Below are 26,429 nucleotides of genomic sequence, written 5' to 3' on the forward strand. Positions count from 1 at the left end.
TTCTTCTGGCTTATGCAAATCACTTATTTTCTTGTGTAATACGGATCAGGGAAAACCATTCTGACCAAACCAGAACTATAAAGTTGAGGAAGTAGTATAAAAATCAATAATGCATACTTGATCTTATGATGCAATTTGACTTAAAATGATGTTAATTGTGCTTTATCCATAGTTGCCAGAATAGATTGAGTAAAAGTAGCAATTATCATTACCTGACCTGTGAACCAAAGAAATCTATTTTTGAATAAGTCAGAAATAATCATCTTAGAGGCAGCAGCAGCACACTCAAAAATGCTAAACTGAAATCTATATTTTTATAACAATCTTAAAGAAATACCAATGGACTGGTGAGAGAGACTTTTTTTAACAAGAACCCAAATGAAGTTTCAAGAGGAGAGGGAATTGCTGGAGATTAACATCATCTTTTTTTGGTCTGTTTCTCACTTCAATTTAAAAAAAAAAATGAAAATGAGATTAAACTGGATCTCACATAGATACCCGGCAAAGGTCTGAAGCCTCCATTTAGGTGTAATAAAAAAATAGTACCATGCTTTAGATGGGTCTTATTCAGTAAGGAGAGAGGTCTGAAATAATTCTGTTCTTGTCTTCTTTTGTTTTCAAATTCCTCTTTCCTTGCTAAAATATATATTTTTTTCCTTATAGTTATGCAGCCCTGATAGCTGACTGGCCTGTGGTGGTTCTAGGCATGTGTACTGTGTTAATAGTGGTGTGTGCATTGGTTGGCATATTAGTTCCAGATCTTCCAGACTTCTCTGATCCTTTGCTGGTAAGTTAGCAACTGTTTCCTGTACTGTCAGATAATTTTCTCTGCTGTACTATTTCCCCCAACAATAATGGTAAACAGGTAATGTAAGTAGAGTTTAGAGAACTTGTTACATTGCTTTCCAATACAGATGTGCCCAAACCAAAACCCCAAATCTGAGCACACCTGAGCTTTTAGGACATTTGGGTATGAACTTTGCAGTCCAGACTCAGCTATATTTTCACAAGGGCTGAGGAGCTGCTGAATTTTTCAGATTTTGTTGGTAAAAATGACAGTTTTCTGTCAACATAAATCTATTTGGGTTGTTCTGAGTATATTTTAAGAGAGAAGTTCTTGTATTAGCAAGGCTAACAGATGTAGTGAGACTTATCTAATAAATCCTATGGAAGAGAATAGTAGATCGTAGAGTTCCTGGTATTTCTTCTAATGCAAATGTCCTAGTAGATCAAGAAACCAAAAGAGTTAAGAGGGATACAAAGAGGTGGTTGCACATCAGTCTGTTTTGCACTAGATTTGAATTCCAGTACCCAGCAGACAACTATCCAAAGCTTATACATGTTCCACAAATGAATTTCTATGCATTTAATATTGTTGTGAATTTACTCCATGCATTAGAACATCGTCACAGAAGACAGGTTCTCTGTCCTGGAGATCATACATTCTAAATTAGGTTTCGGAGTGGGGTGCCAGGATCTATTAAAGGAAGAGGAAACCTAAGAACTTTTGAGTAATGGAGTCCTATCCGTAGTGAAGGTCTGAAAGGAATCTTTATCTGATTCTGATAAAGACTGTGGTCAGTTCTTATTTGTTCTGAACCAGCTCAACCATGTATTTAGAACTGTCATGGAAAGAGTTTTACTTGACTACCCTAAAGTACTACAAAGTTACTGTTAAATTGATACTATAATACCATTCCACTGTACAGAAAAAATGGAATTCAGGAAACTAGTATTTCTAGAAACAGTTAGCAGTCCTTTAAATTGTATTAGTCAAGAATTTTTTTTTCCCTTTTAAATGGTTCTAAGGCTTTGAGTTATTCTTCTGGGACTGTAGAAGAGACCAGAGACATGCAGAGATAACCAACAGAGATAATTACTCAAGCTACAAAATATTCTGTAATTGAGATAAGTTAGTTCAAACCGTTTATCCACTGAAAATATCAAGAGCCAGTTTACTGATTGGCTAGGCAGTATAGACAATCACTATTTCTGACTGAAGGTGTGTAACATAAATCAGAATTTATAACCAATTTATAACCTGTAAAACGTATGCAATTGGTCATTATTGTGTCAAAACATCCTGTTATAAAGCAATCCACCTCTAAACTAGATGTCTGGAGTAACTGAACTTTCTAATTATAGTTGTCCGTCACTTTGATGATCATGTTTTCCATTCTTCTTTTAAAGCAACAGAATGAAATGTACTAATAAAATTCTGTAATGTTCTGCCTTAGGGTTTCGAGCCAAGAGGGACTGCAATAGGCCAGAGATTGGTCACGTGGAATAATATGGTGAAAAACACAGGGTACAAAGCAACATTGGCAAATTATCCTTTTAAATATGCAGATGAACAGGCTAAAAGGTAAGAATTTTTAAATCATGTTATTGTCTCCGCTTGCTGAAATAGAGCCTGCTCCAACGCCCTTGAAGTCAATGAGTAAACTCCCATGGACTTGAAGGGACATTGGATCAGATAAACCCCTGTCCTCCCCCCAGATATTCCTTAGGCCTCATGTATGGAACTAGACTGAAGAGAGGGTTTGATAAAACTTACCCTACGACATAGTGTAACAATTTTAAATGTCTTTTGTTTTTCACTTTGAACTACAAGAATTGTTCAATGTTAAGATAAAGATAATATGCTTTAAGGTCCCTAGTAGGATAAAAGTGTCATGAATATTTGAGTTATTGAATGTTGAAATCATATGAGCACTTATATCTATTTTCTCTGGCCAAAGTTAGTAAAATGTGTAAGTTGTTAGGAAACTCCTTTTAAGAATCTTATATTCTGTGTTCAAATAAGATAAAAATGTTTCCTCCATTTTAGTCATCAGGATGACAGATGGTCAGATGATCACTATGAGAGAGAGAAAAGGCAAGCAGATTGGAATTTCCACAAAGACAGCTTTTTCTGTGATATTCCAAGTGAGTGGAATGGTGTTAATAGTAAATCTGAATACTGTGGGAATATTGAATATTCACAGGAAATGTCTCACTATTAGAAAAAAGAGGTCTTGCTCCCTATATTTATGATATGCACCTTCTTCCTCTTTGCATAAGGCTCTGAGAAATTTAGACTAAATCACATTTTAAACTCAGTCAGCAGTTCCCACTGAGCGCTACACCTCATCTTTTCTTATTGAGCATTTCTTGAAAAGGTTTTGGTTTTAGTTGTTGATAATCCTAAATGTTAGTACCTTAAAATACGTTAGTACAGAAGTAGCACTTAATATACATTAAGACATTAGTAATGCATTATCTGTACTTCAGCTTAAATCTAAAACCAGAAATTCACTTTTCCTTATATATTCTTCTTGCAACACTATTTTTAAAGGACATCTGTGAGGTCAAATCTGGCCCAAAATTTAGGTTTTATAAAATCAAGCCTTTATAAAACCTAAGACCAATGGAAACATTTCCATGAAATTTAAAATATCCAGGGGGAGGGCTATTTAAAGCAAATAAGCATTACTCTTCATATTTAACCAACCACATATTTCATCTTTGTGATAGTAAGCACTTTTTGGACAGGATCCATGTCTTGGTATGTGTGTACACAGTACTTACCCATGGGCCCCAGTCTTGATCTGGAGCCTCTGGAGCCTACTGCAGTATAAATGTTAATAATACTGCATGGGAACATGAATGTGAAATTGACTAGAAAGTGACTAATTTGTTTCTATTGTCTAAGCTGAGAGAGAGGCAAAGTAAATACCAAAGTAGATATTATAAAATTCTCTTTTTTAATAATATAAGGTCTGTCTTTTAACAAAGGTAAGAAAATTTGGCCCAGATCATCCTTTTTCTTTCCATGAGTGGAGATAATTGAGATCTCTCCTGAGCAAGGGCAAATGTGGGAGGATCTATCTTGAAATCCGCTTGTGAGTTAATACTGCTTGAAGCAGCATTAACTCCTATAGTCCCATCCATGATAGCATTTACACCATCCCAGGGGAGTCAGGCAATGACAACAAGGTAGCTCTCTCATCTTGGACCCCTTTGCCTTCTTTGTTCCTTGACTTCTCTCCCTGTGTGCCTTCAGGATCACCAGGATTTGGGAGGCTGTGACTCACTACTCCTAAAGCACTTAGGGTATGTCTTCACTACCCGCCGGATCGGCGGGCAGCGATCGATCCAGCGGGGGTCAAGTTATTGCGTGTAGTGTAGACGCGATAAATCGACCCCCCGAGCGCTCTCCTGTCGACTCCTGTACTCCAGCTCGGTGAGAGACACAGGCAGAGTCGACGGGGGAGCGGCAGCAGTCGACTCACCATGGTGAAGACACCACAGTAAGTCGATCTAAGTATATCAACTTCAGCTACGTTATTCATGTAGCTGAAGTTGCATAACTTAGATTGATTCCCCACCCCCACACACCCCGTGTAGACCAGGCCTTAGAAAAGCCTGTCCCATCTTCCGTGACAAATCTGTATGGTGCACCTCATGCTGTGGTTTTTTTTTGCCGCCTCTACTCATTAGCAGCAGGGGAAGATCTGGCTATTTTCTTTTGTTAAAATAAGATTTTTAATCCGATGACTATTGAAATAATTTTTCATATTAGTGCATGTTTTAAAGTTCTACTACAAAACTATGCGGAACATAGGGCCTTCACCACTGCCTCCCATCTTTGATGATCTCTTGCTCTTAACTTCTTCCCATGTCATTTAGATAGCTTTCAGTTCTGCTTCTGTTGTGCATTGCCATGTTATCCTTGGCCTACCTCATTGCCTCCTGCCGTGGGAGTTCCAGTCAAATACCTGCTTTGTTGTGTTGTTTGAGTCTTTCCTCCGTGTATGTTCTAGTCATCTCCATTTTCGTTCTATAATTTCTGGTCCTGTAGGTTTCTGTTGCATCCTCCTCTAGAGTTCATTTGTGATGTGGTGTTTCTTTTTTTTTTTTTTTCCATCTGATACTGAGGTTTTTGTTTATGAAAAACTTGGAGGTTAGTTATTAAGACCTTACTAAGTCTACAAGTTTTAGCGCTATATAGTCAGACTGACTTTACAAAGATGTTAAATATTCAAATTTTAGTTTGGAAGACAAGATTTTTGTTTCTTGAGATCTGCTTTAGAGTTACAAAGGCATGTCTGGCTTTCGCTGTTCTGGCTTTAGTATCTTCATCTGTTCTACCTGTTGTACTTACAGTGCTTCCAAGATATGTGAATTATTTGACCTCTTCTATGTCTGTCCCTAAATTACACAAAATCGGGCAATATGAAGCCCAAAGTACCATATTGTACTCCAAAGTACTTAAGGTTTGTGTGTGTGTAATATGCATTCCTGGTTAGCTAAGTATAAAGTTCTGGTAGCCACTAAGACATTACTCCCTGTTACTGAAAGCTGTTTCAAATAAAAGTAACTTAATATTTTTAACTGATAAATTAAGCTGCTTTTACGGTGGAATTTGTATGCATTAGACCTATATAACTTCCAGAATACAGATTTATTTATTGTTTTTAAAAAGGCCCCAAGGACTTCCCAGAAACTTCAACTGCAGTCACCAGCCCCTAAAGCAAAGAAATCATTTTATAAATGTCCTTGTAATTATTAATGATATCCCCAAGTGTATTGTTTCACTAAGGCAGCCTCTGATTATATTATGTATCCACTATCAATATGCTGTGAATTGAGATAGGCCTATAATAGTTTGCTGCTGAGACCTTTCCTTCTTTCTTGTCAGATTTCAGAGGACAGACAATAAGCATGGCTAGAAATTTATTAGGTTTTCTGAACTGTATAAAACTGAAAAAGATAGGAGACTGAAGTTTAGAGAATTCTTTCGGCTTTAAGATGTTGAAGGAGATTGAAGCTCTTATAGGACTCAAGTCTTTCAGATAAAGAGACCATCTCCTCTCTTGGAAAAAGGTAGTTTCCCACCTTCAGACAGATGTTCTGAAGATGTACAGTTAAAATAATTATCTACTTTTTGAATGATGGGAGTCTGTTTTAGTCTCTGATATCAGACATACCTGAGAAATTCATAAACCCTCTTACTATATTTCCAGGTGATCGATACTCACGAGTGGTGTTTACTTCCACAGAAGGAGAGAACTTGTGGAATTTGCATGCAATTAAATCAATGTGCAATGTAGATAATTTGAGGGTAAGTAAAGAAAATCTTTATTCTGCTTAATCCAGATGAAAATGTATATTTGAAACTCCTTGTCCGATATATGTAACCACTAGATGAAAGCATTTCAAGTTGTTTTCTTGCTGCAGAGTAAGCAATCCACAGGCAGGCACTAGTTGAAAAACAGTTTTGCCAGATTACAGATCAGAATTTCTGGTTTTGCACCTCAAGTGATCTTCACTCAAGATAAAGCCTGTTTCCGTACTCCAACACTTTCTGTACTGAAGAGTACATTTTATTCTTTTTCAGTGTATTTCCTTTCATAATAATACACCAACCTTTTTGTTTCCCAAAGAAGGCAAGGATTTCATTTTTGCCCCTTACTTTTATTTCCCTTAAGACAGTCTGTCAGCATCCTTGTTCTGTTCTGTATACATCTCTTGCTGTCAGTGGGTCACTTAGCCCTATGAACTCAAAAGAGAATAGTTTGGCATCAGAGACATCAAAGGGACATAAATACAGTTTCTAGACAAACAGCAAAAGTAATCCAGTCCAGATTGCATAGTTCTGAAATAAACATTTACTTCTACCTTAGAACATGAGAGAATGAAAGAAGACACTTTGTCCCTGTCAACCCGGACTAGTAGATATTTTTTCCATGGTCGGTGTCGATAGGGCCTTGCTCTCATCCCGTAAAGAGTCAAAATGATAAAGGCAACAGCTAGCCTTAGGGAATTTAATAGTTGGTCTTGCATGTGTTAGAAGTTAACTGTGCACATAGTTGAGATTGATGTCTGGTTTCAACTAATAATGGACATTAACTGACAGTTACAAAGTCCATTCTGAACTAAAAGGCATAATGTATTTGAATAATATATCTGAAAAGTATAAGCTTCTCACTTGCTGAAAACACAATGCTTTAAATTGCAATGCAACTGTAATTTTTTTTAAACTCAGAGACCTGGTGTAGAAAACAACTTAGATAAAATGAAAAATATATGGCCTTAGTAATGATCAATTGATTTCCTGGGTAGAGGCCCATTATCTTTCCCCCTCACCAAACAAAATTCCCATCACCAATTAACCTAACAAACAAAACATAGGCATTTAACCAGACATGGTTTTTTAGATTGTGATATTTGATCAAGAATTGATTTCAGTGTCATCAGGCAGTCACCTTAACACAGCCAATTTCCTCCCCCTTTTTTTAGCTGATATTTGCTTGCTTAGGATTCTGAGTTCCCTAATATAAGCAGTGAAATATGTTACAGCCAGTGGTGCCAAGAAATGAATCTTGCTGAAATTTAGTTTAACAAAATAAGACGACAGTGGTTTCCTATAGTCACTCCCAATTTTTGTAGGATTTCTGGAGTCATGGCAGTGACTTTGAAGTTAAGATATGAAGTTATATTTTATTTGTATGTGACACTTAAATATAAAGGACTAATTCTAAATGCTATCTAAGAAGTGTTAGTCTGTGAATGTCCATGTAGACAGCTGTTTCAGATAAATGCCACTCATCATTGATCAGTCCAGAGCACAGCATATTTGGGTCATAAATAAAAAGGAAACATATTTTTGGATAACTAAATGAAGACAGCTTGCTACATCTGAAGGATAATTTTGTGGAACTTGTATTTTTACTGAACAATTTACCCTTTTATCCTAAATATACCTTGAACTTTCAGAATTTATTGTCTCAAATACAACTTATTTAAAAGTCCTGATTGCCAAAAAGTAGTGAACCCTTTGCAAGGGAGAATAAGAGGAAGCTACTTTGAAGAAAAAGCACCATATAGTAAGCCATGAAAACGTCTCTCCCTTAAAAAACAAACAAACTACTACTTAAGTACTAGGATCATGGAAGCTTTAGCAGTGTCTGTAGATATTTTATATAGGATATTTGTAGCAGATCAAACATTTTGGACAAGTGAACTTTTTCTTGTAACCTCAATTTGTAGTTGAGCACAATTTTGAGAGTACAATTGCATGTAGCAAGGTGGTGGTGTGGCTAGTTAGTCAGTTGGATTTATAACTTGATAAGAATGGTTGTTGTAAGTATTACCTGTCTATATGCACAGTACTTTTAATTAAAAATTAGTTAAACTAGATGCCAGTTGCTTAGACAATCTGGACGAAAACTTGTTTTCATAAAAAATATTGCTTCTAAATGTCTCGTGCTATTGCTTAAGCCATATGGAAATGTAATTCCTTTTCAAGCACCTCCTGGATCTCATAAGGTGCTTAGATGTGCCCTGCTTTCAACTATGTTCTTTTGCTGGTATTTGACCTCTTACAGCACAAGTCAGGGTCCACTCTAACTAGTCTCAAGAAATTGGTGTGTTTTTTGACCTTTAGTCTTTGTTAGACTCTCTCTTCTGTTGGCTACAGTTCACTTATTAAATTCATGCCCGATTAAGGGCCCCAGTTCTGCTTTCACTGAAATCCGTGGCAAAACTTCAATTAAATTCAATGGTAGCAAAACGAGGCAGTACATTTTCTGGAATTTTGCAAGTTAAGTTGAAGTGCACACTTAAGGTTTCATATATTTTACTCTTGATATGTAGGATTTCTGTGCCAAACTATTATTTGCAATAATATGAGCTATCTGTATAAATCTCCTTCACATCAATAGAAGAAGGAATTTCTAAAATCTTATTTCCAGCTGCTTAGCATTTAAACACAGAAACTATCTTGGGTTTATTATAACAACTTTAACCATCTGGTTTACTAATTCTTAGGGCGCCGTCCTGCAACTGCTCAGCACATGGCATTCCCATAATCTTCAATGGAAATTCCACATGCAGACTGGCTACAGGATCAGGCCCCTAATTTTTAAATTCCTAGAATTAGAGAAGTCCTTTCCTTCCCACATCAATTACAGGAAGCTTCCCTTACTATCCGTATGCTTCTATTTTTCATAAACTTCAAAGATTCTAAATATAGGAGCACAAGCCTACATCACCAGGCAGATCCATTTGCCAAGCTGACATGCCCTTGTAGGTAGTATGCATTCAGAATGCACACCTTCACTTCTTTAGATATCCCAGTAACAAAAGGAGATGTTGCCAGTGACACAGCTGACCTGGCAAGTACCGGCTAACCTTGGCAATATCTTTTGATCAGTCAACAAAGTAGGGCCTAATCCTGCAATGCTAATGTTTTGTAAATAATGTTTTTACATAATGCTTTAAAAAGTTATTCCAGACTAAATTTTGTTTTTTCTTTCCAAGTTTCAGCTGCCCGCTTGTGTTACTTGATCTTTGGCAACAGTTACTTTACCAGCAAATGTTTATAGCTTGCAGCGAGTATTGAAGAATAACATATAAGCCTCATTGTCCCATCTTGAACTTGACTATGTAGAGAGGACAATGCAATCCTTTCCTCCCAGTTTGCTTGGCTGACCCAGAGCTTGCATATTATATCCTCATAGGATAAATCTGGAGATGTGCCATGAAAAATACAGATATGCTATTCCAGTGCTTCCTTTTATTTATTAGGTTGTTCATTTTTTCCTGAGTTTGCATGTGAGAGTGTATTTATCTGGAAACAATCAAATGTGAATTATCCTGTTTTTATGGAATGTCAGGTCATTCTTGTTCAGGAATTGTTTGACAAAATTAAGTCCATATTACAACTTTTATAACCATCATGACAATCCCCAAATTGTGGGTTTTGTCTGTGCTACAAGTGATCACTGATAATAACCCAGTGTAATTTCAGTATAAATAAGAAGTAGTATGTCACTTATTTAGCTGATCTGAAATCTGCATGGATAAAGGTTTCAGAGCTCACTCCTGTAAACACTTAGGCACATGTGTAACTTCACTCACTGGGACCATTCAAGCGAGTGAAGTTATGCCCATGCTGGAGTGTTTGCAAGATTGGTTCCAATTCATTGTTCTTTCCAAGCCAGGAGTTTGGACTCGCAGTATGTGCATGGAATCTGGGGGTCTTAAATTCTTCGAGCCCTTATTTAGCCTTTAGGCTTTGTCTACTTGAGAAAATTTTACTGATGTAACTATATTAGGTAAGAAACTGGTGTAGTTAAATCAGTACAACCCTCTTTTTGGACACTCTTACTTTGGTTGAAGAATGCTTCATATTGATTTAGCTTAAGTCAGTTCCTTACCCATTTAAGTTAAATCAGTATTAGGCACTTTTTATGCTGAAATAAGAGTTTCTACACTGATGGAGCTAATTTAACTGATTTTACTAAATCAGTTTCTCAATCTAAGTAGTTAAATGGGTATAATTTTCATATGTAGACAAGGCTTTAGAGTCATTCAGAGGAAAGTCAGCCAGATGCAAAAAGACAAAAATGTCTCATGTACAAAGTGAGCTGTAGAAGGAAGCTTAGGTTACATAGCTCCTTGTCCTGGAGCTATCCCATCCGCTTGTGCTAGAGCTGCCAGGAGAAGTCCTACAGCTTCTAGAATCATCTTTATGTGGTCTCAGGAGGGGTGAGGAACAAATGGCAACCAACCCTCTGGGCAACTGATTAGTTTAGAAAAATAAACATTGGGGAGCATTAGAGGGAAAAGGTGCACATCAGTTGCTGCATCTTCAAGCAGAAGTAGAAGGCGGCTTCTAATCGTGAGAGGAGTGAGGTTCTGGAACAGCCTTCCAATAGGAATAGTGGGGGCAACCTAATTGGTTTTAAGATGGAGCTTGATGAATTTATGAATGGGATTATATGACAGGATTGCCTGTGATAGCAGGATACTGGACTCAATAACCAGAAGGTTCCTTCCAGTCCCATGTTCTTATGTACTAGACTGTAGTTGCTAATGTACAATATTCTTAAAATTTCTGAGCATATGGGCCTGATTGTCCTATCACTTACACTAGTTTTTACACGGTTAGGACTCTGTAAACTTCTGTGGAGGGTCTCCTGATTTACCTTGATGTATGTGAGAAAAGGATCAGGGCCTGTGTGTATGTGTGCTTAAGAATTACAAGTATTGGCACAGAATTCCATGAGTGTCACTTTCATCCCTCCTCGATGAACCTGTCTGTGAATTATTTGAAATTTAACAATTAAATGCAAAGCGCCCCGTTTAAATGGCTCTTGCCCTAATGTTATAACTCTGTGTCTGTCTCTTCACAGATAAGATCTCATTCCCAATTTGGTGATCTCTGCCAGAGGACCACTGCTGCTTCATGCTGTCCCAGCTGGACGCTGGGCAACTATATTGCCATTCTAAACAACAGATCGTCATGTCAAAAAATTGTAGAACGAGATGTTTCTCACACCCTAAAGCTGCTTCGTACATGTGCCAAATACTACAACAACGGAACCCTGGGGCCAGATTGCTGGGATGTGGCAGCCAAAAGGAAGGACCAGCTCAAATGTACAAATGTGCCTCGTAAATGTACAAAGTACAATGCTGTTTACCAGATTCTGCACTATCTAGTGGACAAAGATTTTCTAAGCCCAAAGACTGCTGACTATGTCTTGCCAGCTTTAAAGTACAGCATGCTTTTCTCTCCAACAGAAAAAGGAGAAAGCATGATGAACATTTACCTGGATAATTTTGAGAACTGGAACTCTTCTGATGGTATAACGACCATCACAGGGATTGAGTTCGGAATAAAACATAGTTTGTTTCAAGATTACCTATTAATGGATACTGTGTATCCTGCCATAGCCATTGTCATTGTTCTCTTAGTCATGTGTGTGTACACGAAGTCCATGTTTATCACGCTGATGACCATGTTTGCCATAATTAGTTCCTTGATTGTATCTTACTTTCTTTATCGGGTAGTATTTAATTTTGAGTTTTTCCCTTTTATGAACCTCACTGCATTAATTATTCTTGTTGGAATTGGCGCAGATGATGCTTTTGTCCTGTGTGATGTTTGGAACTACACAAAATTTGATAAATCTCACGCTGATACTTCTGAGACGGTCAGCATCACCTTGCAACATGCTGCTCTTTCCATGTTTGTAACCAGTTTTACCACCGCGGCTGCCTTCTATGCTAATTATGTCAGCAATATTACAGCAATCCGATGTTTTGGTGTTTACGCTGGCACTGCCATATTGGTGAATTATGTTTTAATGGTAACATGGTTACCAGCAGTAGTTGTGTTACATGAACGGTATCTTCTCAATATATTCACTTGCTTCAAAAAACCTCAGCAGAGGGTATATAGCAACAAAGGCTGCTGCACAGTATTGTGCCAAGTGTGCCACAAGATTATTTTTGCAGTCTCAGAAGCATCCAGGATATTTTTTGAAAAAGTCTTGCCATGCATCGTTATCAAGTTTCGATATATTTGGCTGTTCTGGTTCCTTGCTTTAACTGTAGGTGGAGCATATATTGTATGTGTTAATCCAAAAATGAAATTACCATCACTGGAGCTCTCTGAGTTTCAGGTGTTTAGGTCTTCTCACCCTTTTGAACGCTATGATGCAGAGTACAAAAAGCTTTTTATGTTTGAACGTGTCCACCATGGAGAGGAGCTCCACATGCCAATTACAGTAATCTGGGGCGTCTCTCCTGAAGATAATGGAGATCCTCTAAATCCTAAAAGTAAAGGAAAGCTGAAACTAGACAGCAGTTTTAATATTGCAAGCCCAGCTTCACAGGTCTGGATTTTACATTTTTGCCAGAAGTTAAGAAATCAAACTTTTTATTACCAAACTGAAGAACAAGACTTCGCAAGCTGCTTTATTGAGACATTTAAGCAGTGGATGGAAAATCAGGACTGTGATGAGCCAGCTCTTTATCCCTGCTGCAGCCATTGGAGATTTCCATACAAACAAGAAGTTTTTGAGTTGTGTATCAAGAGGGCCATCATGGAGTTAGAAAGAAGCACTGGGTACCATTTGTACAGCAAAACCCCAGGGCCTCGCTTTGACATAAACGATACCATCAGGGCTGTGGTACTGGAGTTCCAAAGCACCTATCTCTTCACACTGGCTTATGAGAAAATGCATCAGTTTTACAGAGAGGTGGATTCATGGATTTCAAATGAGCTTAGTTCTGCTCCTGAGGGTCTTGGCAATGGATGGTTTGTGAGTAATTTAGAGTTCTATGACCTGCAGGACAGTCTTTCTGATGGTACTCTGATTGCCATGGGTCTTTCAGTTGCTGTTGCATTTAGCGTAATGCTGCTTACAACTTGGAATATAATTATAAGCCTTTATGCAATAGTTTCTATAGCTGGAACTATATTTGTCACTGTTGGCTCTCTGGTTCTTCTTGGATGGGAGCTAAATGTGTTAGAGTCTGTCACTATTTCTGTAGCTGTTGGCTTATCTGTGGACTTCGCTGTTCACTACGGAGTTGCTTACCGCTTAGCTCCTGATCCAGACCGAGAAGGAAAAGTCATCTTCTCTCTAAGCCGCATGGGCTCTGCAATTGCAATGGCTGCGTTGACCACATTTGTGGCTGGAGCAATGATGATGCCTTCCACGGTCTTAGCATACACCCAACTTGGCACTTTCATGATGCTTATAATGTGCATTAGTTGGGCTTTTGCAACCTTCTTTTTCCAATGCATGTGCCGTTGCCTTGGACCTCAAGGCACTTGTGGCCAGATTCCTCTGCCAAAAAAATTGCAATGCAATGTCTTCTCCCAAGCTTTGTCAGGAAGCCAAGGAGACCGGGGACAAAACAAAGCACATCCTGTCAACACATTTCAGTTGGATTCCAGAGGGCAAAAACCAGAAATGGAACAGGAGCATTATGAGTTAGAGCCTCTGGCATCACATGCCAGTAATTGTAATTCATCAGAGAAAGTAAGTTATGAAGAAACCCACATCTGCTCAGAACTTTTCAATGGCAGACCCCCAAATGCATGCATGTCTGTGCATTCAGCATATAACAGTGAATTGAATAAAAGCATCAGAAATGAAGCTGGCTCAACCATGGTACAGCCATGTGTCGACCAGCATACCGTGTGCCCACTCTCCTCTCAGAACAGGCAGTGCAGCTGTCCAGATGCATATAGGCAGTTAAGTGACACTTTGTGCTATCAATGTGCTCCGTCATCTGGTAATGTTGTGCAGATCCAAAACTCTGTGCCTCCTGTAAATGTTTTACAGCAAGCTATTGAAAGCTATGTTCCCCCAGTCCAACATGTGCTCCATTGCAGTTGTCTTCAGGGGAGACTGAAAAGACCCAGGATGCAGAACTCTTTGCCTAGAAATTTTTTTCTGCATTCAGTACAGCAGTTTCAAACACATGAAAGAATAAACAGGAGAGATACACCTAGTCTTCAGAATACAGAGGAGAGCATAAGAACTCTTCCAAAGGTAACAAGCTCCTCACCGTTTATCTGCAGAAGTGCTGGTTCTCTTATAAAACCTTGTTCTGAAGCTGAGAATAATGTATCAAGTAACCAAAAGGGACTCTGTAAAATCAGAGACAAGTGTGATTTAAGGGGTACAGAAGTAAGTGGGAATGAAGACAAGAGAACTTCAGTATCAAAGCAGAAGAAGATAACTGAAATCAACATAGATCCGAATCCATCGCAAACTGAACAACTTTTGGTGGCTGACCAAAATTATCAGAAACACATACTGAACAATACAGTGAGAGAGGCTGGGTATGAGTCTTGCCCTGAAAATACACAATATTGTAACAGAACTATAACAGTGAAGTGCAATTCTGTTGACGGTCAAATGCCAAACATTGAAGCCAATGTGCCTGCTCTGTTAACGCATCCAGAACTTTCCAATGAAAGTTTGTTAATAAAAACGCTATAATAAATCTTACATTTGGCAATCCTATGTCTCTTTTAAAATTAATGTAATTAAAAAACAACACTATGGATAAAACAAATTATAATTTATATTGTAGCACCATTTTGAAATGGAAAATCTATTTTACCAAACAATGAACATTTGTTAAAATTAGTTAAAAAACTCATTACTGTGTAATGAAACCTGATATTGTTGAGAATGACTCTCTGTAAGTAGTAAGAGGGCTTACACTTAATTTAGTTTTTGTCCCAGATATTTGAGTCTGAGTTCTCCTTTTCCCACCATGCTGAAAAATAAAGCATTCCAAAGAGACTGTCCCCTTTCTCAGACCACGACTTAGGAGATTTGGTAAAATTTTGAGGGAAGGGGATGCTGCCATATTGTCCAAGTATACTCCCTACTCTATTCCTTTGCTCTCTTAGCAGGCTTACAGGAGCTATGAATGATTCAAATCTAATCAGCCCTTCTGCTGAAGACAATGCTGGCACCTGAAAGAGCTGGAATTGCCATGGTTGTTTTGAACCTAGATCTCCTGTAGCCCATGTTCTCAGTGTGTTCAGTTGGGAGTATGTTTAATTGTTAATGTGATATTCTAATGAAATAAGAAAAGCAGCCCCTTTGGAGGTCAACAGAGAGAAATGCACTGGATGCCATTACTAGATATATATATATATGTGCTGTATAATAGCACCCATTTAATACTGGCCATTAGTGACAGTTACTATATAGAGACCTCTTATAAGTAAACAATGGTAACCTTAATTCAGATGGTAATTGGAAAATGCCTACTCTTTAATGACAATAGCAGAGAAATCGCATATGTAATTTAATATTAAAATCAGGAGTGAAAGACCTTCCAATATAGTATTTTTCACTGAGTACTGTACAAGTTGGAAGTGAAACCCCTGCAGATGAAGCACGGTTGATAACTGTGCTATAGTCTTGTTGATGATAGGCTGGAGGAGGTCAAGTCAAAAAGGCTTTAAACAATTAGGTTTTAATTTCACATTGAGGTTTGCTTATCCAAAGGAGTTCCAAAACCTGACATAATTACAAATATTGGTCCAAGCCACATAACCAAGAAATTGGATTACAAGCATTTTGTATTCACATAACTGCAGAGTTTTGTCAGATGTCAGATATAGATTTGTCTTATATACAGCTGCAGGTGTCAGTGGTTTGCCAAAGCAGATTTCAGAAATGAAATTTTATAGAGTATCTTAACTCAATATTTGTTAGTGTTTAATCTTGTGCCCAGTAATTGAGCTGTTACAGCAAACATTATGCCGAATTTTTTAAAGATAATATAATTGTAAAAGACTCATTTAATAGAATGGGGTGTTGTCCAATATTAAGCACACTATGAATCAGTGAAAGAGGAGAGTAAATTTTTCCTGTTCTACGTTTCATGTCCAAGGGACGTGACAAATCAGTGTCATGTGACAAACCACTTCTCTTTTAGCTGGGACCCCAGCATGCTCAGATACCACAAAGATGGGCTCAGCATAAGAACCTGAAGATGAAAGAATAGACTAGAATAGCATAAGAGATTTGCATAGAATAATTGACTTCCCTACATCTACAAATAAAATACAGATTTCTATGGCTTACAAATCTTCACTAAATTCAGGGCCAAATCGTGCCCACCCCCTTATGCAGAAGCATAAAGGGGAGGGCCACCCAAAGAATCTCCCCACCAAACAGGGGCTGGACATTGGACACATTTTCTGGCTCAGTAAATAACTGTGGGAGGTTAGCAGTGCTAGCAACTCTCAAAGGGAATGGGGGAGGTAAGATAGCCCCAATGGCATCAACTAACAGAGCTGACCAGTCATGGAAGGGAGGCTACACTGTACTTTCTTAAAGGGCAGGGGCCCAGTAGCTGTGCTTTCTTACAGTGGAATGTTTCTCCATAATGCTTCCTAGAGCACCTGCGGTGGTGGAGTTGCTATATAAGGCACGGTAGAGCTATGAGAAAATAAGGTGTGAAATAAAAGGGGAAAGATGTTGATGCTAGTTTAGGCTGCCTTCACTCTAGTCTCCCAAAGTACAGTGTAATGCTTGTGCTGCTTTCGCCACACCTGTTGTCATCCATCTTCATGCCACTGAAATCCATGGACCGTTTGCAAGTCCCTGGTTCAGACTGCTGTAGTGCTGGGGCACTCTACAGAGATGTATTGGTAAATTTGGCAGCTAATTACTAAATAACATTTTCATGAAGGCTCTTTGCATAAGGAAACCCTGTCCTACAGGTCATTAGTAAATGTTTTTATAATAGGGGAGGTAAGCGATAAAGGAGCAACCCAATATTTTAAAATAGCGATGTGTATGTTCTTAAGAAGGGCTGATATAGCAAAACTATCTGGGTAGATAAGGAGTCGTGAAGTAATGTGTACTTACAAAAGATTAAAATTAGCTAAGGTACTTGGCTGATGAACAATAGCATTTACCATTTGTGACTTTGTACTCTGATTACATCCCTGCTGAAATCTTTATTCCTGCCAAGTCAAACTTAGCTGGACAAGTAGCAATCAGAAATATCTAAAGGAGAATGAGTTCATTGTTTGCATAGACGGCGTTTCTTTATAACAGATGTGTGCATGTGCGTTTCACTTATGTAAATGCACATGTATACAGTACAGCGCATATCCACACAAGGCAGACATTCCAGCTCCAACTCACCCCATGTAGTGGGAGGGAGAGAAGAAAAGAGGAGCTCTCAGTGACTGCTGGAGGCAGGTGAGGCCACGTGGGACTCTTCCCCCAGGGATCCTCCCCAAGGAAGAATCGAATAACAGTAATCCACCCCCCTCGGGGAAGCTGCCAGAGACTGCTAGGAGCAAATGAGAGAATGTGAGATCTTTCCCCACCCCACGATACTGCACCAGCCCCACACATACATAGGGTGTAGATAGCTAGAATTGCCAATGACTGCATGGAGGTAAGTGAAGCACCTGCCCACAAGAGACTGCAGCAAACTTTGACCATGGGCAGAGTCTCTCCGGCTGTCTCTCCTACCCCATCTCCTAATGAGCCTGAATCTATATGTAACACACCAAATAAGTGTGCTGTGTTCCCCATGACCAGTCTGCATATTGGATAAGATCCCTCTACTGCTAGCAGCTAACAGTTATTCCTTGAGCTCATGTGATCGAGTCCTATGTTTTGGTGTTTATGTCCTGAGCTCTGTCCTTGCAGATGCCTGACAATGGGCGTTTGTTACATGTGGCAAGGGCTTGGTACGGTAGAAGGGGAGGGTACATTGGGGCAGCCATAACAGAGCAGGTTGGTTGGACTACCAGTACAAGAGGGAAGGATAATAGGAAAAGATGATCCAGAGGTTGGGAAGAAGGAAAAAACCCCAACAACAAACCAAGATCTAACATATAGATGACATTTTGTTTTCATGTGTTGTCTGTCATGTCTATTTAGATTGTGTGATCTTTGAGATAGAGACAGTGTCTTCCCATGTGCTTGTACTGGATGGTAAGTAACATCATTCTAATAAAAATAATGTATTTAACAAAAACAATATACTAGGAAGGTTATGCTAAACCCTTTAAAATATCTTGCCACACCCAATATGCAAGCATTCTACATTTAGCACAACTCCTTCATGGTTGGGAGGAGCAGCTAATAGTCTCATAAAATACAAGAAAACAAGCCACATTTTTAAGGCTTTCTTAGCTGAAAGGCTTTTTTAGCTTGTATTCCTCCAAATTAAAACAAACTCCTTTAGTGATCATCTGACATCAGCTGTAACTGGTTCTGTATTTTGGCAAAATGGGAGTACTCCCTTGAAAGTGCCTTGAATTTGGAAGACCTCTGATTTTGCCAAATGGAAGCTGGGCAGTCAATCCAAGAGAAATCAGAACTTATAGGTTAACCTGTTACAAGATTTTAACTCTGTAAGAAATATCCAAAGTGAACGCGAATGCATTTTATTTTAATAGAAAATCTTACACTACTTCATGTAAGTAGCGGATGGTTTCAAAAAACTGAGGGATGCTTCTGCTCAGTGCTTACTCAGATAACACTCCATTGAGTTAATTGAAATTGACCTTAATATTTTTGCCACAAGCTGGCAAACGATATTAAATTTCATTTGTAGCAACGGCATGTAAAGAATTAGTAATAGTATTTGAATTACAGTAGCAAGAACGGGGCACCATTGTGCTAGGCACTGTATAGACAAGACACACATCGGGAGACCATGACTGCATTAAGGAGTTCACACTCTGTATAGGGAAAGTAAAGGAAGCGGACTTACTCAAGGTCATTCAGGAAGAACCAGAATTGAATCCAGCTCTCCTGAATTCCAATCTGGTGCCTTAATTACAAGACCATCCTTCCTCTTTGTGCTTTATTTCATTACCCTTCACTTGCTGATTCCTAAGATACTGTACTTGTACATAATTTTTCCTTTTTATTTTTAAAATGTATTTTTATCTTTACATTTACAAGTTTAAGGCCTCATCTTCCTTTAAAAGTTTGCTAGTATTGCTATTGCCAACAACGTACTAGGGTAGATGCAGCTTATACCTGCAAAAAAGGGCTTTTGCTGGTATAGCTTATGTACAGTTCAGTGAGCAAAATAAACTATACTATCAAAAGCACTTATATGCCACAATAATTGTATTTACATTAGGGGCTTTTTTGCCCCCAAAATCAAACCCCTAACTGACATTGTTGTACTAGCAAAAGTTTCTAGTGCAGACATGGTGTAACATTCAAATGCTCCTCAGCAGAGTAAGCTAAACAGACAGTTAATCATGATTTAATAATAAAAACAGAGAGTCCTGAAACCATATGATATGGGCCTGACTCTGCTCCCACAGCATTCTTACAAATTCCATTGACTTCAGTGGAGTTAGCCCTGACTTACACTGATGTAAATAAGATCAGAAATAGGCCCTTCATCTTCTAAGGGTACATCTACACTACAGGGGGGAGTCGATTTAAGATACGCAAATTCAGCTACGTGAATAGCATAGCTGAATTCGACGTATCGCAGCCGACTTACCCCGTTGTGAGGACGGCGGCAAAATCGACTTCTGCGGCTTTCTGTCGGCGGCGCTTACTACCACCTCCGCTGGTGGAGTAAGAGCGCCAATTCGGGGATGGGACGCGATAAATCGATCCCCGAGAGGTCGATTTCTACCCGCCGATTCAGGCGGGTAGTATAGACCTAGCCTTACACTCCACTCTGGCAGTGGCAAGGAGTGAGCATAAACCTTGTTTGATAGTTTAGTAAGGAAATACACTTGTGGTAAGATGCACAGGATGGAGGAACAGGAACTCCTGCATTCCAATCCCAGTTCAGACAGACTCCGTCTTTCACCTCAAGCAAGTTAATTACTTTACCCAGGCCTCAGTTTTCCCATTTGTAAAATGGGGATAACACCTACATTACCTCACATGGATATTGTGAGAGCTAATGTTTGTAAAGTGCTTTCAAGACGAAAAGGGCTAATTATTCTTTTCAAGGATAGTAATATAGGAAGTGGCAATGCTTTGGACTCAGGCTTTCAGCAGCATATATATTTGGCTGCTGTACGGTGGTGGTGGTTCTTTGAGATCCTTGAAGACTAAAGAAGAGACAATATGCACTGAAAAACCAGCACGGCCAGGAAGGACTCTGCCTAGTCTGCTCAATCACTGGAGACATTCATTTCAAGCTGTTTGCTGGCCCAGGGCTATGGCTCTTGCTTAAAGTATGGGAGGAGCTGTTGTCCCCCTAACAAGCCTTCATGTCAGCTAGGAAGGAGGCAGCATGGTCTAGTCTAGTGGATAGGGCCACGGGCTTGCACTCATGAGGCCTCGTTTCTCTTGCTGGCTCTGCCACTGACGTGCTCTGTGATGTTGAGCCAATTACTTCATCTCTTTGTACCTCTCTTTCCCCTCCCACAGTTCGTCTGAATTGTCTACTCAGCAAACATCTACTCTGCCACTGGGGGTGTAATTTCCAGTTCAGGTAGATGTACATGCGTGAGCTCTGATCACGCTAGCGTGCTAAAAATAGCAGGCTAGCCTTGATGTTTGCTGGTGGCAGCTTGGGCTAGCCACCGGAGTACACACCTAGGATCTCTGATGGGACTGGACTTGGGCAGCTAGCCTGAGCTGCTGCCTGTGCTACCATGGCGATGCTGCTATTTTTAGTTCACTAGCTTGACCCAAGCTAGCACGTGTACTTCTGCCTGAGCTGGAAATTACAGCTCCAGCTGCAATGGAGCTGTGCCCTTAGAGTGTAAGCTCTGTGGGGTGAGGACAGTCTCCTGTTGTGGAGATAGTGTGTAGCACAAGAGGGCCTCAATCTCGATTGGAGTCTCTAGCCGCGATTGTAATAAAACTAGTTATTAATAAGCAACTTTAAACTGAGAGCTCTGGCTTTGCTCATTTCCTGTGTTGGGGGGGAGAAGGAGTTGTGTTTGCACAGGGTACATCCTGTGCTATCCTCTCCAGTTTATAAAGATCCATAGACCAGGTACTTTGTAGAAACAGCTCATTTTTTGTGGATTCCAGAGAGGTTTTGACAAATGTATCCTGCACAATGTTTAGTTTAGTTTAAAATGGCAAAGAAGTATAAAAAGGCATAAATGTCATTTTACCTGTGAATGGATAATCACATTCCAGGGAAGAAACAGGACAGCAGCTGGTTCCTGCTTGTATTTAAATTCTGCTAGTTAAACAAGTTTGTCTGGTCTAGTTTCCAAACCATTAAAGTTAATTAAAACTGGTGCTGATTTGTCGTCTTACAAGCAGCAGGACTAACATTTGTTCTCTTGCTTCAGGCTAGCCACAATGATTATACTGTTAGAGCTCCAGTTCTCCCACCAGGACTCTTTAGAGCAGATGGATGTTTTTTTCCTTTGGGGTCTAAACCAACCTTCTTAAACACTAGAAAAGAGTGTTTACCAAAATATGTCCATAGTCTTTTCTCGGTGCCACTTCTGGGAAACTTCTCTACTATTTAAAAAGGGATCAAATTTTTAGCTGACTCTTAATTACAATCACACTTGAGCCACGTTTTGATATCCCAACCCGTTAGGTATATTTGGATTAAAACCTAAAAATGACACTCAGGAATCTGACATCTACCCTTAATATCTTCTTCTTCTACCTATTTCAAAGACTTTTCAGTGAAGTGACAAATTACGGTTTAAGACTTTTAGATGAATGATGCACTGATTTATTTCTGGACACATATAGTAGATATATGTGATTAACTTACAATGCAGTATGTGTGTGTACACACATATACTCTTCAATATCTCACACATACGCTTCATATACGTACAAATGCACAGACTTTATTATAGGTTAATCTCACTCACACACACACACACACACACACACACTCTATATATATATATATATATATATAGTCCAGCAATAAATGACAATCCTCACCCCCCCATCCTCACACACACACACACTTGGTTATAGGATAATCTTATACAAATGTCTTCCAGAGATATGATTCTCCTCTCACAATAGTGTAAGTCAGGAGTAACTTTGTTAAAATGAACAGACTTCCCCTGGTATTTCGAGAGGAGAAACACAGCCCTTTTCTTTTTGGTTGTCATAAAAATCCCTGTTTCATTTTAATGCTTGGCCTTAAACCCATTTTCAAAGGGAGATTATATGTATAAAGCCACAACCCAGGCATGACCAAGGAGTCCAGAGTGCTACAAGGAGCAGAACAGGATGTTCCTAGTAAACCAGAGCATGTGGCATGAGTACTTAAGGGCTGCATTATACTTTCAGAGTAGATTTAGGAAAGGCGGGTGCCTTTCTTCAGATTTCAGTATGTGCAGAGCTAGGGACATTCCCACTCTCTCATTTTGGCTACAATAAAAGTCCTCATTTTTTAAGGAATTTGTAGAATTGCGGGAACCCTTTCCGAGTGATGGAGACATTAGTATTCTCAAGTTGGAAAGAATCATGATGCTGACTAGTGCCAATCCTTGACTTTAATACACATTTTTCTGTCCACCCAGCTCCTCAATCCTGATGTGAAACTGCTATTTAAGTCCTTTCCAGAGCAGAAACTGCCAAGATCCATTCTCCCATGCTGCATTCCTCTCAATTCTGGGATGTATCTCATCTGGCTTTGGAATGTTGTCAGTTTTCCGATGGCCTAACTGCTTGACTTGTCTGTTTTGGCATGATCCTGAATCCTTTAAGTCTGTCTCCTTTGGCAAATGTATCTCATTTTGACCTCTCTCCATTACTTTGAATGCTGAGGCTGGCTACTTAATCTTCCATGTACTTTGTTTATCCATACATTACACTTGTCATTGCTTAAAGACCATTCCGTTGCTTTCTTTTGTCCCTTGGGGTCTTGAAAAATGTCTTGAGTACCATCCGGGGCTCGTTCACCTGCACATCTACCAAAGTGATACATGCCATCATGTGCCAGCAATGCCTCTCTGCCATGTACATTGGCCAAACCGGACAGTCTCTACACAAAAGAATAAATGGACACAAATCTGACATCAGGAATCATAACATTCAAAAACCAGTAGAACACTTCAATCTCTCTGGTCACTCAACAACAGACCTCAAAGTGGCAATTCTTCAACAAACAAACTTCAAAAACAGACTCCAACGTGAAGCTGCAGAATTGGAATTAATTTGCAAACTGGATACCATCAGATTAGGCCTGAATAAAGACTGGGAGTGGTTGGGTCATTACAAAATCTAAACTTAATTTCCCCAATACTAATTTCTCCCTACTGTTACTCACACCTTCTTGTCAACTGTCTAAACTTCAAAAAATTTTCCTCCCTTGGTATCCTGCTGTTAATTGATTTATCTTGTTAGGCTGACCTCACACTTGGTAAAGCAACCCCCATCTTTTCATGTATTTATACCTGCTCCTGTATTTTTCACTTCATACATCTGATGAAGTGGGCTCTAGCCCACGAAAGCTTATGCCCAAATAAACTTGTTAGTCTCTAAGGTGCCACAAGGACTCCTCGTTGTTTTTGCTGATACAGACTAACACGGCTACCACTGGAACTTGAGTACCAGAGCCTTTCTAGAACTCATACTTCCATTCATCTCTAGCATTTTTCTTCTTGCCTTCATTCTGTAGGGTCCTAGAGCTCCTCATTCTGCTGCTTTGATTGGTCACTGTTGTTGGTTATCAATGGGTATTGCAGTAATGAATGAGAGCCCGAGCCATGGACATGGACCATGTGCTAGGTGCTGTACAAAGAAAGAACAAAAAGATGGTCCCTGCCTCAGGCAGCTTGCTCTGTAGTACTCTGCACGTTAATATTCCTCTGTAGTAAATATTTTTACTCCTGCAATATTCCTGGTCAGATGGCAGGCCAAACCCCTTGATTCATTTACCTATGTCTATTTTCATACCAGGCAGGGGACTTTATGGGACTGTTCAGTTAATAATTATGCATCCTGTGGCTTTTCTTCCACCTGACCGTAGCTGTCAAAATCTAACTTATTGCTGGGAGATAACATTATTTGGGGGCACTTTCCTTTTCAGATAAAACTGTTCACAATCTGGAATTGCTTGATTTCACTTTGCTCATCTCTTGATAGTCGCGCACACAGTTGAGAGAACTCTTTTCTTCTTGAAGGATCTCAGAGCGTTTTCTTTTTGACAGATCTCACAGCATTTAATGAATGGATCTCAAAACTTTGAATGGGACTGATTTCAACCACTTCTGGGATGAAACTTTCATAACTTACAGCAAGATTACACCACAGCATAGGGCAGAAAGTAAAGCACAGGCTGACATTACATTGAAGATTTATACCAGCCTGTTGTTACATGAGTTGGAATATATAAAATAAGCTTCACAAAGACATAGGCAAAGTCCCTATTCTGAAGAGTTTATGATCTAAATATTCCTCCTTGTATCATATGTAAATGGTATTTATGTTTGTTTAGCATTGTATATAGTGTATGTTAAATAACTAGCAAAGAAATAATGGGGTTTGTTTAAATGAGGAAATAGTAAGCCAGAGAAAATGGAAAAAATATTAGGATTAAGATGATTTGCCAGGCGGGGCACTTGGTACTTACTAGATTCTAAAAAGACTTTTGAACTATCTAGAAAAACTAATACGTCCCAGGCGAAAAGCATACAATCCTCTATTACAATGAGAATTCAGTAAGTTGTCTGCAGGCATCTTTAGATGGTATCACTTTCCAGAGAAGTTTGAATAAATTACATAATTTGAATGGCACTAAGGAAAGATGATACCATACCAAAAGAAGGTGTCTTAATGAAGACAATCACTCAAGTGTTACTCTATCCTGGCACTTTCATCATTTGCAGCTGAAAATCAATATGGGACTTGAACTGAAATATTTTAACTGCAAGATACTTAAGCCCCTAAGCAAGAATTTGAGACAGCTCAGTGGGTGCGCTGGACAACTTAGATCTATAGCCCTCAATTAGTCCAGTTAAAAAAAAAAAAAAGCAGTACCCCAAAGCTATATTTATATTGAACACTTGCACAGGATACAGATGGACTTTAATGTTTAAAATATGCTAACTTTTCCACTGGCTTGGAAAGCGTCTGTGAACCACAATGTTTAAGATCCCTGAGTTGGGAAAAGGACAACTATAATAAGAACTTGCATGAGGTTTGGGGGTTGGTTTGTTTGGAACTCCTCAGAGCAGTAAGAACTGCACTATAGTTTATGTGGGGACGTCAACGGTCCAAGTGTTTAACATTTACCAGTATTTAAAAAGAGAGCATCAGGATTTGCTCAGAATAGGCGCAAGCACTGGGGGCCCGGTGTGCAGTAACTTAGTGGATAGAAACAATGTGAAACTTTAAGTTCTATAACGTTGGCACTGTGCCACAGGGTACTGAGCGGACAGAGTCCACACCAGGCACAATCCAGCACATTTGGCTGTCACTGCTTGGGACCTCAGCTAGAGATTGAACTGCCCCTCGTTTCTAGAATGGGTGGCTCAGAGTTGAGGTCAGCCTTGGGACAGGAAGTAAAGAAACTTGTTCCTCTTTTGCCTGACTGTGACTGGCTGGGCAATGGGAGGGTCTCAAGTCGGTTACTGCCCCCTGCCCCTTAAAGAAAAACTCATCTGACTTTGCCCAGCCAGCCAATCTGAAAGTTCAAAAGGCAACTGGAACCTTTGTGTGGGAGTCTGATGTGGACAATAGACGTCTGGCTCCATTGCATAAAATTATTTATCTGCTCCGGCTAAATACTTGTGTTATTTCACCCAAAAAGTTACTTGTTGCCAATTTTGGCTGTTTAATTTTGCACCTCGCTCAGCCTGAACAGGGGCAGTGAACTGGTCAGTTTCATTTTCTGGATGTCTTGAAGAAATACAATATTGCTGTGTTTTTAATTTGTCCTTCTATACATCCTACAGTAACAGCCCCAAACACTGCACTCCTATTACTGTCAGTTCCTTCAAAATTTTTAACCATTATTCCAGTATTTCTACCAGGGGCCTAACACTAGAGTGGCACAGTGACTTCATTTTCAGTATTTCATGATTGGCTCTAGTCACAATGTTTTGTAAAATGCCTTTTTAAAAACAAAATCTAAATGCTGGGCCTCAGCCACTTGCCTGACTATGTTTATCCCTTCAAGCCAGTTTTCAGTTGGCTGTAAAACTGGTTGGAAACAAG

General features: G+C 39.3%; 1 protein-coding gene across 1 annotated transcript; it reads left to right on the forward strand.

The window, feature by feature from the left end:
* Positions 1-663: 663 nt before the first annotated feature.
* DISP1 (dispatched RND transporter family member 1) lies at positions 664-19,202 on the forward strand (the record flags this gene model as incomplete). The annotated part of the gene is given in 5 exon segments (XM_034764646.1): positions 664-787; positions 2,238-2,365; positions 2,831-2,928; positions 6,009-6,106; positions 11,184-19,202. Coding segments are annotated over 5 exon segments (4,057 nt in total), but the record flags the coding sequence as incomplete, so codon positions are not given.
* Positions 19,203-26,429: the final 7,227 nt, after the last annotated feature.

The sequence above is a fragment of the Trachemys scripta genome, chromosome 3 (assembly GCF_013100865.1).
Source record: "Trachemys scripta elegans isolate TJP31775 chromosome 3, CAS_Tse_1.0, whole genome shotgun sequence".
Classification (NCBI taxonomy): domain Eukaryota; kingdom Metazoa; phylum Chordata; order Testudines; family Emydidae; genus Trachemys; species Trachemys scripta.